Source organism: Neopsephotus bourkii, unplaced genomic scaffold (assembly GCF_033783945.1).
Source record: "Neopsephotus bourkii isolate Nb327-2 ecotype Australia unplaced genomic scaffold, CSIRO-AGI_Nbou_v1 NB_1589, whole genome shotgun sequence".
NCBI classification, from domain to species: Eukaryota; Metazoa; Chordata; class Aves; order Psittaciformes; family Psittacidae; genus Neopsephotus; species Neopsephotus bourkii.
In genome coordinates this window covers 2,416,369-2,431,077 of record NW_026902065.1, presented here as the reverse complement: position 1 = coordinate 2,431,077, position 14,709 = coordinate 2,416,369, and the positions used below count along the sequence as shown (strand labels likewise).

The 14,709-nt window shown below is 39.5% G+C and overlaps 1 protein-coding gene across 3 annotated transcripts in view; it reads left to right on the top strand.

Annotated features, from left to right (window-relative positions):
* RFX4 (regulatory factor X4) overlaps nucleotides 1–14,709 on the top strand; it is a 93,177-nt gene that overhangs the window by 35,000 nt on the left and 43,468 nt on the right. For all 3 annotated transcript variants that reach the window (XM_061371831.1, XM_061371830.1, XM_061371832.1), the window contains exons 5-6: nucleotides 9,683–9,744; nucleotides 14,062–14,275. In XM_061371831.1, the coding sequence (XP_061227815.1) occupies nucleotides 9,683–9,744; nucleotides 14,062–14,275 (276 nt within the window). The remainder of the gene's footprint in view (nucleotides 1–9,682; nucleotides 9,745–14,061; nucleotides 14,276–14,709) is intronic.

The following is a 14,709-nucleotide window of genomic DNA, read 5'->3' as shown; positions in this document are numbered from 1 at the left end:
GAGGGGTTCTGCACTTAGCTGCTGGAACAGAGACGGCAGACGTGTTTGTCCTCTTTGGGAATCATCAGGAGCCCTGCAGCTGTAATCTCCTTCAGAGAAAGGAGCTAGTTGTTCTGTGAAATTGTAGACAGTTCGCCTTTCAGTAAACCACATTGAATTTATGATTCATCTTTGAACTTTAGCTCTGTGGGCAACGTTAGACTTTTAAGCTTTTTCTTCACCAGACTGCTAGTTTTTAGAAAGAGACATGGAGTTCAGCACATTAAGCCAATCTGTAATAAGTAACATCCTAACGTATTGTTACCTACTCAGTTACATCTCTGTTATCAGAACAGTGTTGCTTTCCCTTCTAAGAATAGCACTGAAGACGTATGAAACTTGCCTGAAAGTGATCTCTCCAGATTAAGGCTTTGTAGACAATGCTTCAGCCTATGTTTACTACTTAAGCCTGAAGTAAGTCAAATATATCCACAACAGAGCATGACACGGAGAACAGACAAGCTGTTTGTGAACAGCTGAACTAATGGATTTTGTTTCCTGCCATCTCTGATGTCCTCTAAATCCATAGCCTTACCTAAATCTTGTATAATATCTCCATGTTTCCCTGCAGTATGTTCAATTATTTCCAGGTCCTAGTCGCTACATCAAGGTCTTGATTCTTTCAGTTTTCTGACACATCTGCTGCATCTTTTTTCTACGTTACTTTTGGATTCCTTTACATCCCTCTATCTATTTACCTATTTTTCTCTCTTCCACCCACATGCCAACAGTTGGACAAGAAGCAGCACAAGTGGTTGCTGGTTCAGAGCAATTAAAGTGTTGCCTAGTTGTCTCACACTCATGTCTGTCCAGTCAGGCAATGCCAAATGGCTCAGCTAAAGCCTGAGCTTTCTTCCCTGTCTTCTCAGTTTTAACTAAGCTCTCCCTACTACCCAGCCAGTGTTTTCTATTAAACCTCTAGGACATGGACTGGACCCCAGGAGTTTGGTAATATTAGATTAGTGACATAAAAAATGGTCTGGGAGGTGGAGAGATTAACAGAGACAGTAATATCTCATAGACTGCTTCCTGAGGAAACCAGGCTAATAGCAACATAAATAAGAGGAAAGAATACGAACACGGGATAAATATACACCTTTTTAAAAGCAGATGCTTAAAGTACAAACAAACCAAAGAAGACTAATATTGTTATTAGTGTGATATATTCTTATATGACACAGGCAGCTGTAGTTTTAATATGATAGCTAAGATTTAAGTGTTTTACTCACCCGATTAATATGTGAAAATTACAGGTAGTTTTGTTAATACTAGCATTTGCCAATCTGCTATGCTACCTAGTCTGTCATTACAGAACTTTTTTCCTGCCTGCAAAAGACAGGACCAAGCACTCTTTTACCCATATACTTTAACTAAGCAATGACTTGGAAGGGCCCTGTGTTTGCTGGATACAGCTCAGCATCAGCAAGTGAAGACTCCAGTGTTAAACTTCTGCTCTTACTGAGGCAGCAAAGCATATTGTATTCAGTGGGACCATGATTTCATCCAAAAGTGGAGCAGAATAAGTAAAAACATTCCTTGCCACCACTGAGAAGACAGGGAAGTACTGTGAGGAGGGGTAGGTATGTCACTGAGTTGTTAACAATAAAATGTTGTATATAAGAGAAAGCTTTCTCACAGTGAACATGTTTAGTCTGTGAGTTAGTCTTCAGGCAGAAGGAATGAAAGCCCTCTTGCTGAGCTCACTTACAAGAGTTGGTAACCCTGTGCTGCAAATGCCCCGGGCTTTGCTCTGGGACCCTGTGGTCTTGGAGAGCAGTTTAGGGCATTTCCAACCGGAACTTCTGCCACTGCCTGCCACAGGGAAGGCTGAGCAGGTGTACGGGGTTTTTTTCTCTGGACAACATGCTAACATAAAATGCCAGTGATAATTCATACATTGAGCTAGGAATTATGGTGGATGAAGGCTCCAAGTCATTATTTTCACTATGTCTAGTTGCAAAAGCCAAATAATTCTGAATTGGATCCTTCACTGAATCAAAGAAAAAGCAGGAATGTTCTGGGCATTTCCAAGCCCCTCAATAAGCATTGTGTGTGGATGGATACCATAAGGCTTATTAGTTCTCTCCTCACTCTGGCATGTTACCCAGCTGTTCAGGTGGGTTGGCAGGTCTTCAAGCTTCCTTTTCACTTTTATTTCCAACACTGATTTTTGTTTATGTTTGTTTTGCAACCCAGTATGAACCTTATTTTCTTAAGCCCCTTGGAGATGTAACCTTCCTCCTCTACACAGGTTTCCCCTATACTCCACCTCCCAGTTCACTGCTTTAAATTTACTGTGTAGTTCTAAGTCACTTCCCAGACCCTGACACATCTCTCGCACAGAGCGCTTAGCTTCTCATGATGCACCTCTTCTGTATCCCCATTAAGTGTTCTTCCCAGAACTCTCATATGCCCCCTGGAGGTTAAATACTTTCCTCTTTTGTTTTGCCTTTTTAATTGTGGTGCTTTCCTGCCATGCCTTTTGACAGACAATAATAAATTGATATCTGAAAAAGAAAACGAAGGAGGCTGACACTTTGCAGGCTGCTTCTCCCCCAGCCTGAGGTCTATTTACACCCTTCTGGCAGCACAAGGAGGTCTAACAGGGATGCATGCTCACACGGATTTTAGAGCCTCTTTGTTGCTCCCTGACTGGCTTTGCTGTAAGTACAAATTAGACTCCAATAAATTTATTTCACTAAATAAAGAAGGGTAAAGTCCATGACAGATTTCTGATATTGGCTAGGAAAGAGATCGCTTACATTTTTGACCAATATTTCCAGCCTGTTTCCAAAAAAATGGGCTGAGACACAGTTATACCAGCAGAAAGCGTTTTCTTTCCAACAGTTTTCTTTCCCCCAGGGAGGTACAAACTGTACCAGCCAGAGTCCTCTTTTATCATTATGCACTGTCTCTATGCCCACAAGTTTTGCCAGCAGGACTGCTCCTCCAAGCATGATTAGCATAAATAAGATTTACAGCTTCATGCTATCATACTTTATGTATTTAATGTTTAAAAAGGACAGACAAGTAGCCTTATTGAAACCTTTTTGATAATGATAGTGCAATGTGATTGTGTTCTGGTTTGTCTTTGTATTGAAAGGCATGCCTCTGGAAATTGCCTGCTCTGCATAAGGAGATACTTCTCTTGGAGGTGTGGGGATGTTTCCTTTGCTTTCCATTTGCTTCTAAGTAGCCTCAATAATAGTGGTACAGCAAAACCAAATTTACTCTTAGTGCTCTCTTTTGATAAAGTAGCACTTGATTTATATGCACAATTACTACACATGGGATCTTTTTCTTGTTAGAATTTTTTTTCCTAGTCACTATAGAAAAGAACTGGGGAAAAATTCAATCTAAAGCTGAAGATGTGATTCCTGTTATTGCATGGAAGGACTGTATCGTCTGTCAGAGCTATCCAAGCAGTCCCTGCTTCTTCTTCATCCCTTTTTAACAGCTGAGACTCCTGATGGAAGGACAGTTAACACCAACATGACTTTTCTTCCAAATCCAGAGTCTTCTAAGCTCCTCTGAGGAGGCCATAACCCAAATGCCACTGAAGCAAGCAGTCATGCTCGTGTGAGGAGTGAGGGTTCCACAGTGTAGTTGTAAAGGTCCTTTCACCCTTGGCTTTGCTTCACTGATCTCTTATATTAGTGCTGACTATTGCCCTTTTCTCCTTGAGCTTGGGGAGTAAGAAAACCAGCTGGGATACCTCAGTTTCTTTGGAGTGATTTTTCCTTTCCCCAAAGTTTGCTCTTTAGCAAAGAGATTTTTACTGGCATCTGGCTTCTAGTTAGGTCTTCAGCATGAAGTAGAGTGGCCTCTGGGCTGCTTTACCACATGCCTTGTCAACACATCCCAGAGGCTGTTCTTACAGCACAGGGTCTGCCAGAGTGCAGGGATCCTGGCGCTCAGCCTTTTCCCACAGATATGCTGGGTGATGGCAGTAAGCATGCTGGCACCAGTACAGAGCAGGGGGAGTTGTGCAGCGTTTTAGATCTGCTTGGCTTCAGCAAGTCAGCACTGAAAGTGGCTGAAGCTCAGCTAAGCATCTGAGTCAGAGCACTTGATGCCTGCATCTTTTGTTGGGATGCAGTAATCTGTTTGATCATGCCTTAGGCTGAGTTCCATCTGGCCAGATGAGATGCTGAAGGAGGATATTGTTGTATGTAGATGAATCTGAGGAGAGGTCTCACAAGCTTCACTAAAGGGTCCAGTTCAGTTGGAGCTCCTCACAGAGTCTAACCTCCACAGCAGGCAGAATTGGGCACAGGCATTAGTGAGAGTGCCAAAGACTTTTCTCAGATGAATCAGTGATAGAAACAAGTTCTTACCCAGACCAGACCATGTCCTGTTCCACAAAATTATGAAAGCAAGTGAAGAGACATGGGAAGGTTATTGAATTTAAACAGAAAACAGATCTGGAGTCAAGAAAACTGGATCTGTACACTACAGTCTTCTCTCCTGGGCCATGCAAGTAAATGAGCAAGGATTAGAGAGGGTAGAGACACAGTCATACCTCTTCTTTTCTCTGCAATATGCTATTTTCATAGAGTCATAGAATGGTTAGAGTTGGAAGGCACCTGAAAGATGTTCCAACGCTACTGCCATGGGCAGGGACATCATTTTGCAATGGACTAATTTGATTTGCTCTTCATCAGTGGATGCTTCTTGGGCATAGCTTTCTTGACCTTTTTCTCAAGGTAATGTGGTGTAAGGCCAGCCCCAAGCCATCTTTGAGCCCAAAGGTACTTGTTAACACAGATGTTAATAGTAACAGACTGTCTCAGGGCATGATTTTCTATGGGGAAACCTCAAAATGATTCAGCTGGAGTAGTACCAGGCCAAAGATGAATGAGCCTAAAAATCCTACTTATCATGTAAGCACACTTATCGTAAGTTATGGATATCAGCATTGTTTGTTTCACAGCAGTTAATAAGGAAAGCATACTGTGTGGGAGTATAGTTATATTTGTCATTACTGGTTTCTTTCCAGCTGCCATGGCAAAGAAGTTTAAGACAAAAAAACCACAACAGAACTTGGTAAATAAGAACAAGTCTTCTGTGCCTGACTCTGTAGAATAAATGCATGACCTCTACATAAGGGTCTTGAAATCTGAGTTGAGATAAATAGAGCCAGACCCTCATATGAATAATGGTTATCAGAGGAAAGACAATTTATTCCCCTATATTTAGAATCTCTCTAGAACCTCCCCGAACTACAGAGTGTAGAGCTCAAAATCTGTTTCTCATTCTGGCAGAGTTGTGGCTGCTCCATCCTTGGCAGTGTTCAAGGCCAGGTTGGACAGGGCTTGGAGCAACCTGGTCTAGTGGAAGGTGTCCCTGTCTGTGGCAGGGGGTTGGAACTGATGAACTTTAAGGTCTCTTCCAACCCAAACTATTCTATGAAGATGTAAGATGCTTTATAGCATGGTTTTGGGGTTTTTGTTTTATGTTTTTTGGGGTTTTTTTGTTTGTTTGTTTGTTTTTGTTTTTTTTTCTCCTAATTTGTTTTGGTCTCTCATGTCATAGGAGTGCGACAATTGGGAAACAAATTTCACAGTTTGATAGTAAACGCAATGAGGAGTGACAAGATGAAGGCAAAATAGACAATAGATTCTTCATTTTAAAGTTGCAGCTGGCCCTGGTTGTGCTGGAGATGTGAGGAGAGATGGAGTAGTAGAAGTTACAGCTGGCAGTAATCAGGATAAAGGAATGCACCTTTGCAGCTCTTTGTGGGTAACAGAACAACTCCTGCAGTTAGCCGTGTCTAAGGTTAATAGATTGTGCAGATTACAATACAGACCTTTACAGAGCAAGTGCATTTTTCTAGGTGTTGCTCATGAAGCCTTCTGTGTTTCACATGGATGCTCAAGTAACTTGTTTACTTTTTGTTGCATTATTTTAAGAACAACCAATAATACAAGCAACCAGATAATTAATTCAAATTTATTCAGACACTTCCACTATATTTAAAAACCAAAAAGGGATAAAAATCCTGTTAACTCCAAGATTTGTGCAATATACATTGAACGTTGTACTCCCAATGTTGTAATCTCAATATGAGAGAATATGAGAAGACTTTTCTTTCCTGTGTTCACTTTGGCTGCCTCATATATTCAGAAAGGAAAGGCCCGTCAGGAAGAAAAAGGTCCCCTTATGCTCCACCTGCATAGGTGTTCCTAATACCAGGTGTAAGGAATGTCTGAAAAAGTGTTATGCTGATGGGGGTCTACTAGACCCCTGAAAACATATAAACTATATTATGTTTTATTATGTAATGACTTCTATTTGGCTCTTATGTATACATTAGGTAATCACCAAAAAAATCTATGGAGTTGCAGAACAGCAGTTCTTAATTATTTTCTTAATCAAAAAAGGTATGAGATCTTCTGTAGGCGGAAGGCAAGCTCAGATCTTGAGCAGGGCTCAGAAGAAAGAGAGGGAAAACATGACTAAAATTAGTAACTGAGAAAGAAATTAAAGGGGCATTGGTTTCTGAGGCTAACATAGAAGAGACACAAGTTATTTGCGCATGAAACTCCTGGTCTGCATCTGTCTCAAAACCCAAAAGCCAAGTAGCATAAAATAATGCCTAACAGTCAAAACTGCCACATAATTTAGGTGGAATTTTACTTGGGAAAAAAGTAAAACCTGTACCCTTTTACTTAGCATATCTCATAGAGCAGCCGGATTTGTGGTTACTTTGGAGAAGTACGAGATGAAATTTCAGTCCCATTGAAGGACAATGGTGAAAAGCCTGTCCACTCCAAAATTCCCTTGGTACCACCCATGAGATCTTTTTACCACTGCTTCTGTTGAGAAGCCAGCACTGCTGTGAGAACAGAGACTGGGCTCCATTCAGAAAGCAGCTCAAACTGCGTGGTCTGGTCCTGATTCATTTGATTGTGCAACCCCATTGCAGCGATGAATGGAAAATGATCCAACTTGGTTTTTAGACCCAAATCTGAATTTTCATGTCTGACAGTTAGGAGTTCCCTTCCTTCCCCACCCAGCTGTAAAATTAACTCATTTCATCTGCAGGTCATTAAAAGTTAATAAATTGGAACACGATAATGATGTATTTCATAGGGTGACTTTTCAGGCTGAAGGTACAACTCTAAAGATCAGCATTTTGGGCCCTCTGCCTTTGCAGTTGATTTCAGCGCACAGTGAACTCCACTTTGTCCTGCCTGATCTGGCTTCGTCTCTCCTTTTGGGGAAACCCCATTCCCTTTGGCAATATCCTTGCACAGGAATTTCCATAGAAGTAGCTGAATATAAACTTTTATATGAACAGTTAGTTCATTTAGTACTTGACTTGTTTATTCCAAACACAAATACCCATGCTCATGTGTACGAGCACCCTTGCACGAGTATGCCGTGTTATACATGCTTTACATATGCATCATTAGGTCAAAAGTCCTGACTCTTTTTTCCCAAAGGTTTGCTACATTATTGTCTGTCTTCTTTAAATTATTGGTATAGAATATTTGAAGTGGTGAATACTTTTCAGCTGCATTTTGGAAGCTGTTTTTCATTGTTTAAAATGTGCTGGGTTTAAAAAAGAAACAAACAAAGAAAAGAAAAAGGGATCATCTGATCAACTGCTCCATTATTCTTCTCTTTTTCCTGATCACCTCTGCCCTGGTATGTAGAAATTGGCTGATTTATTTAAATCCCAGGAGCTCCCATGGCTTATGATTCATAAAGTAGCATTTACAGTATGCATTGCAACACTTCATCACTACTAGACAGACTTGAAAGTAATACGGGTTTATGTTGTTACAAAAGAAAAAATAAGGTAAAAGTATCTCTAATATTAAGATTTACTTTTGATTCTACTGCTGTAAAATCAGATTTTGGAGAGGAATGGTATTTTCTGAATGACAGCTACCACCAAAAAAAGGAGGAAATATTTAGTTTTCAAATCCCCTAGCCCAAAACTCTCATCCTCAGAAAGAAGTTCTTCAACACTGCCTTTTTTCCCACAGCCTTGTGGAGCCCCCAACCCTGTCTGCAGAAAATGAAAGGGAGAGGGGTGGGATTAATGTGTAATTAAAGGGAATTTGGAAGGCTGAGATGTTGCGGAATGTTAGATCAGTAGCTGGAACAGCATGTGGTGTTCTTTAGGCAGGCTTCATTGAATCCATACAAAAAAAGAAAGAAGGGCTGCTTGCCTGTCTGCTCATTTATCAAACAGCTAGGCTGAACTTTCACAGCTCCACAAAAGTGTTTTACTGTTTGCTGAAGTTTTGCTCCAGAAATTAAAGCTGAACAACCTAGCGGCTCTGAGTCTATGCTGTGTTTCTTGACATCAGCCACGTTGTGCAAAGCTCTTGGAAACCAACGCAGGTCGATTTTTACACGATACAAAGAGAGGCTGATTGTACAATTGCTAAAAAAATAAATAAAAAATACGGAAGAAATGGTCAAATGTGTGACATTGTAATGTCTTTATTTATATAGATTATTTATATGATCCAAATATGTGTTCCAGAGCTTTCAGTCATCAATCAGGATTAAATATTTATCACAGTGGCAAAATGGCTAATGGAGGAAAAAAATCCATATTATTTAATCAATTCTAATTGATGTTTTCTTCTAGTTGAACGGTTACATTTCTTCTTGCACGCCTGTTTCCCTTTAATATTAGTTGATGTTTGCCCCAAAGAGTAAACGTAGCGATTTATTTGATGAAAATACAGTTAAAACAGATTATAAATTTAAAGAGGAAGAAATTCCTTTTGCAAGTGAATCTTCAAGGCTTACTGAAATCTTTCTTGCATGACTGTTCTGCCAGAAGAGCTTTCCTCCTACTGCAGATCACACTGAGAATCAGGTTCAATCCTATGAGGTGCTGAGCCCTGCAGAGCTTTTTCATCGGTACTAGTCTGCTTGTCAGAGGCTCTGATTAGTGAAGGCACAATCTGCATTCATTAATCCATTTCCTTAAATGCGTCTGGCACTAAAGAAGTTTTGTTTTACAGTAGCGATGTTCTTTTAATCTCTGCTGACAGACTAGAGTCCAGATTCTTGATGATACCCTGCTGTTTCTGAGATGCACTTGTTTTCCACAGAGGATAAATTGATTACAAGTTCTCTTTGCAAACGCAACAGTGAGTCTTCACTGGTAGAAGTGTTGCCCCTGTCAAATACCAAAATCTACTCAGTGAATCATCTTTCAGGAAAAGGAGTGTTTAATGGCAGGATTGCAAAGGTCTTTAGAGAACTGTAGCCTCCAATACTCTCAAAAGGAGATTTTCCTCTATTTGTAACAAACTCAAGTTTGCTGATCCTGCAAGCTGACATAAATAGTAAGCAAATTCTAAGCATCATCCTTCTTAGTTTAGAGGCAGAACTAACCTTAGATTTTTTAGGAAATTTATTCTACTCCAGTAATTCTTGAATTTATTTTTTAATGTAATGTAATTGTAGTTAATGGAATTATACTGAATTCTAAAGTCTTTCCCCTCTTTCAGTTATGGAAAAAAATAACAGCTTTATTTCTGATTTCTCCTGTCATGTATTTTGCTGATATTGCAGTACAGTTCTTCTGCTGTTCTGCCTTAGCAGTCTGTATTAGCTACTAGTAAGTGTGCTTTTCATTTTTTCTAATATTATTTCTATTTATTTGCAGATAATAAGGCAACAGTTTCCACAGCTAACAACACGAAGACTTGGAACCAGAGGCCAATCAAAGTAAGCAGTGTATGGTATTATTATCATCTCACGCAGGGCCCCGTCTGGCTCTGGCTTTACTGAATAGAAAGATATCAGATGAGGGAATAATTTGTCCACTTGGGGACTTAAACACCAACTTTGATGGAGGTTCCATTGTAGTCTTTACATTGTCTTACTGATTCAGGGATGATCCTGCAAAGGTAGTCCAGTGGAGGCCTTTTACCGTTTTCATCAGTGTTATTTTCCATATTGTTGCTACAAAGTCTTTCATCTTAACTCACTTTACACAATGTAAAGGACCACCAAACCCGGGGGTAATGGAGCTACTGCTGGAGGTTCAGAAATCACAGCTGGTTAACATCATGCTTCAGTTTAGAGGACAGGTGGCAGAATGTTATCTGGAATCTGGGTAGTAACATACACTGGCCTAAGATGAAATTGCTTGCAAACCTGGATTTAACCACCATTTTTCCTGTGTAAATGAAATCCAATGTGTCTCTTAAGTGATCAAGGAATTAATTTATTGCCTTACCCAAAAGATGGTACAGTTCATCCTGATACCAGAATGAAAAATTGATTCAGAAGGAAGAATGCACTTCCTGGGGTATTTGACTTTTTCCAGTTGTTGACAATATACAATTCTACCAATTTATAAAGAGGATACAGTGATGTTTTTATACGTCCTTTTCTGCTTGTGGACTCCATTAAATTTTTCCAGTGGAGCTTTGGAGCTTTTTATGGCAAACATAAGCCTCCTAAAAAAATAAGCTAGAAGTCTGCTTTTATTGGTTAGCTTTCAAAGAATCCTACAGGGTTGTCTAAGGGTAGCCCCTATAGATCTAAAGTGGAAGACTATGGAGGGAAATGAAAACCTTGGGCAGTGTGTTTGCAAAATTTTGCTGGCAAAGTTTCTCTTTCAAAACAAAACCTATAAATACAGTATTGCTAAATGCTGAGAAACAAATACACAAGGAGAATTGAACATGCATGCTAAAGATAGAATGACCCACTCTTTAAAGGAAAAAAAAAAATTAAGATGCTAGAAGAAATGCCATTAAAATTAACAAGTGGTCCATGCCAAGCAGTATCTCTTTCATGGGACTAAATGTCTTTTCCCCTACCTTGAGCTTCTCCTAGATTATATAAATCAGCTTTCTTTGTCTAGACTAGCCATATTTAAGCAGCTAACTGAAGGCTTAAAATCTCTTTCCAAAGGCAAATTCAGAGCTACCATAACATGACTCATAATAAAGGTACCAGAAATCTCTCAGGCGCAATTTCTGGGATAGACCAACAGCATATGAGGAAAGCATGGCAGGTCCAGACTCAGAGAATCAGCATTTAGCACTGAATATAAGTTTTGCGGAGGTTCATAAAGATGGAGAGAAAGTATGCACAAGTTGCTTTATGGAAGCATTTGCATGAGAGTAACCATTGTTAGCCATCAAATCACTTTGACATTGGCTACAACTTTGGCGCTTGTCCTCCCCTTTAATTAAAGAAATGAGCACTGCTGTATTTCCAAACTGGAGCTCCTCCTACAGGTCCAGTTTGTCTGGAGTATCCCAGAAGGGCAAGATGCTCTTGATTTGCTGACTGAAGATGTCTTATGTCTCCAAGAATTATGTCTCTTTACTCTCGATGAGGTTAAAAAATCAATGAAACTTAATATTTCTCGCATAGTTCCCCACTAAACTTCACATCTATCAGAGAGTCTTTCAGGTCACATACTCCTCCCCTGCTACCTTTGCAATGGTTCTGCTCCTTATTTAGCAAATAAGAAGGGGTTTCTGTAAAGCACGTTGGTTGTGCTCTACAAGATGCTTGGCCCCTGAGAGTCCCTGGTTACTCCTGTGATCATAGTGACTCAAATCTTGCAGCCTCATAAGTTATGAAATTAAGTTCTTCTGCTCCAAAAGAGGACGTCTGCATCTTCATCAGTGGTTAACACCCCAAGGATTATAAATAACATACAGAGGAGTCTTTCTCATAGGATCCAATGAAAAGGATATATTGTACAAGAAGTACAAACACACACAGTATGTGCACATTGTACTTCTTTACGATAAATACAGTTTTTGCTAGATGCAGCACAGCTGTAACAGAGCTCTGGTTTTGTTTTCAGGAATATCTAACTGCATTGCAACTAAGTTTTACGTAAAGAAATTACTTTAAGCATTAACGCTTCAGTCCCTTTATCACCAGCTGTGGTGATCAATTGCTGCCAGTATGATTTTCATTCCAGTTCCCTGCTACTGCCAAAGGAAATTTGGCTGTAGAAGTGGTTAAGATTATCTGACTTCACACTGTTCTGCCTTCAGTCTTTTTATAGCACTGCTGCTTTGTAACATTACAAAGTTCAGAGCTACAATCGTGCTATGCTCTTGGTCATCAGTTCTGAGGCATTCTTTTTTTGCAGCTGGGTTTATTGCTGCAAGCATGCAGCTGTTCTCTATTGCACTGAGCTTAAAAACAGTTCCACCGCAGGTGAGCCGTGAGAAGGCAGCTAAACATGAAAGCCAATTTCTTTCTGTAGTTTAGTTTGAAACTCTTCAACTATGTACACAAGAGGTTAGTTAAACTGATGGAAACTACATGTTGTGAAGGGAATTTTCTTTCCTTCTTTAAAGGAATGCTGCAGATACTGGATCCATCAGAGTAAAAAGCATTCTACTATTTACCATGAAAACGATTGTGTTGTCTGCATATTATTCTTCTACAGATCAAACTTTCAGGCCCTGTTTATTGAATTAAGTTAGGGGTTTTTCTGATATAAATACAGAGAAGTGCTTGGAAAAGAATCTTTGTAAACTGCATCAGTGAGTTTTTTGTCATTTGGCATAGTAAAATTACTGAAGGAGAAGGGTATCTGGAAAACCTTTGGAGTTAATTTGGTTGTTGCTGTCTGTATGATTTTCAAGCTTCCTGGAAAACTTGGATTATTTAACACTGTATTCAAAGTGGCTTTTATTTTCAATGGATAATAAAGATCATCCTCAATGGGCATGGCAATGGAGCCACATCCTAGAAGTTTGCTTCAACTCCCCAGGCCTCCTCTCAGTCCATCTGTTCTGGTAGACAAGATTAGGGCTTCCAGCTCTTTGCCACCACTTTCTTCTGGAGATTATCACATTGCACTGATCTGTGGGTGGATGACACTGAGAGAAAAAGAGTCACCTGAGTTAGTTTAAACTACTGTCACTTAGGTGCCACTCTCTCACTGATTTAATTGGTGACCTTTGTAAAATCAGTTGATTTTGCCTAAAGCAAACTCAAGTCCATTCAAGCGAACAGATCTGCTGGGAGTGCTCTGAAATCACTAATTATCTGGGGAATACAACAAACATCTGGAGAAGGCAACTTCTCCTGCCACCATAGTGGGATCCAGAAGACACTGTCTCACCATGGTATGGTAGGCTTTTGATCAGCCGTAAAGAGAAAACTGGAAATTCATTGAAAATTCCCTCTAGGAAAGCCAGGTGAATAAAAAGTACATGAGCAATACAATCTTGTAATGCATTTTGTAACCATTAAACATTGTTGCTTTGATGCAAGAGTTAGACTGAATAATCAGTGCTTCTATTAACACCTATAATAAAGTTGTAGAACAGATTGTGCTATATGGATATCAATCCATTCTTATAGCACAGCCACACTGTAATCCCCACTGTGATCTGCACAGAGTTACAGTGCTGTGTATCCCTTGCTGATCTAAACCCAGTGATGATGCTAAGTTAAGAAGCAAATAATTTGAACTGTACATTTCCTACCATTCATTGATTTCCAACATAAGCTTTTTTTTCCCCTTTCTCTTTTCATTAAAGTGTTTTCAGTTTTTGAAACATTTCTGATCATCTCATTTGCAATATAGATTTGGGCTTTTCAGGGATCAAACCGGCCCTCAACAGTCTGAGGATCAGGGAGCTGAAATAACAACAGAAGGGCCAGTCCGGAGGGTCTGTACCTCTGCTTATTGCTAAACTAAAGGAGCAGCTGCACGGCAGAGCTCTGCCAACAAGTAGCTTTAGGATGCTTTTTTTTTTTTTTAATAATAAGAAAAAAGAAAAAGCAAGTCCATTATTTTCCTGCCCTGCAACAGAGTCAGCTTTATTAACTCTGAAGAGAGCTACTTTTACCAGAAGGAAAGATAATTGGATGCCCAATATATTACCTCAGTGTTCTGCTACTGAATCAATGCTTATTAATAATGTATAAACTATTAAACAATCTGTTTTGCTGTAGAAATCACTGGCATTATCAGTTTCTCTTACCCCATTTTTTATTATTTACTTTTCAAACAATCTGCTTCATAAAATATGCTTCTCTATGTATCAGGTACCACTATTATGGAATTGCAGTGAAAGAAAACTCACAGTATTATGATGTGATGTATTCTAAAAAAGGAGCAGCCTGGGTCAACGAAACAGGAAAAAAAGAAGTAACCAAACAGACAGTGGCGTATTCACCACGATCCAAACTGGGAACATTACTGCCAGAGTTTCCAAATGTCAAAGATCTAAATCTGCCAGCCAGTCTGCCAGAGGAGAAGGTAACAGTTTGGAAATCTTTTCTCAGCTTGTCTTGTGGTTTTTTTTCCCTGCTCTGGATGAAAGATTTATCTAAAACATGAAGACTTTAAATCAGAGTAAGTTTAATAATGCTTTGAGTTTATTTATGGGGGACTTAATGACTTCATATAATAGGAAGAAATATCTTCCCTCAAAACAGGCAGCTGACACTATACCTGCACAATATGTCTAAAGCTCATGCACACTTATTATTAAAGTTACATTGCATATAGCAGGTGAGGTTTGAGGGGAACTGTTTTTAAATATATTATAGCTCTTCAATCTGTGAACACATTTGACAAACTGAAAATCAGTTCTGATGCTTCCATGAGCAGAGAGGGACCGAGTGCATTTCTTATCCCTGTAGACTAGAAACTAAGAGAATCCTATCTGCATATATGACAAAAGTGCTCTG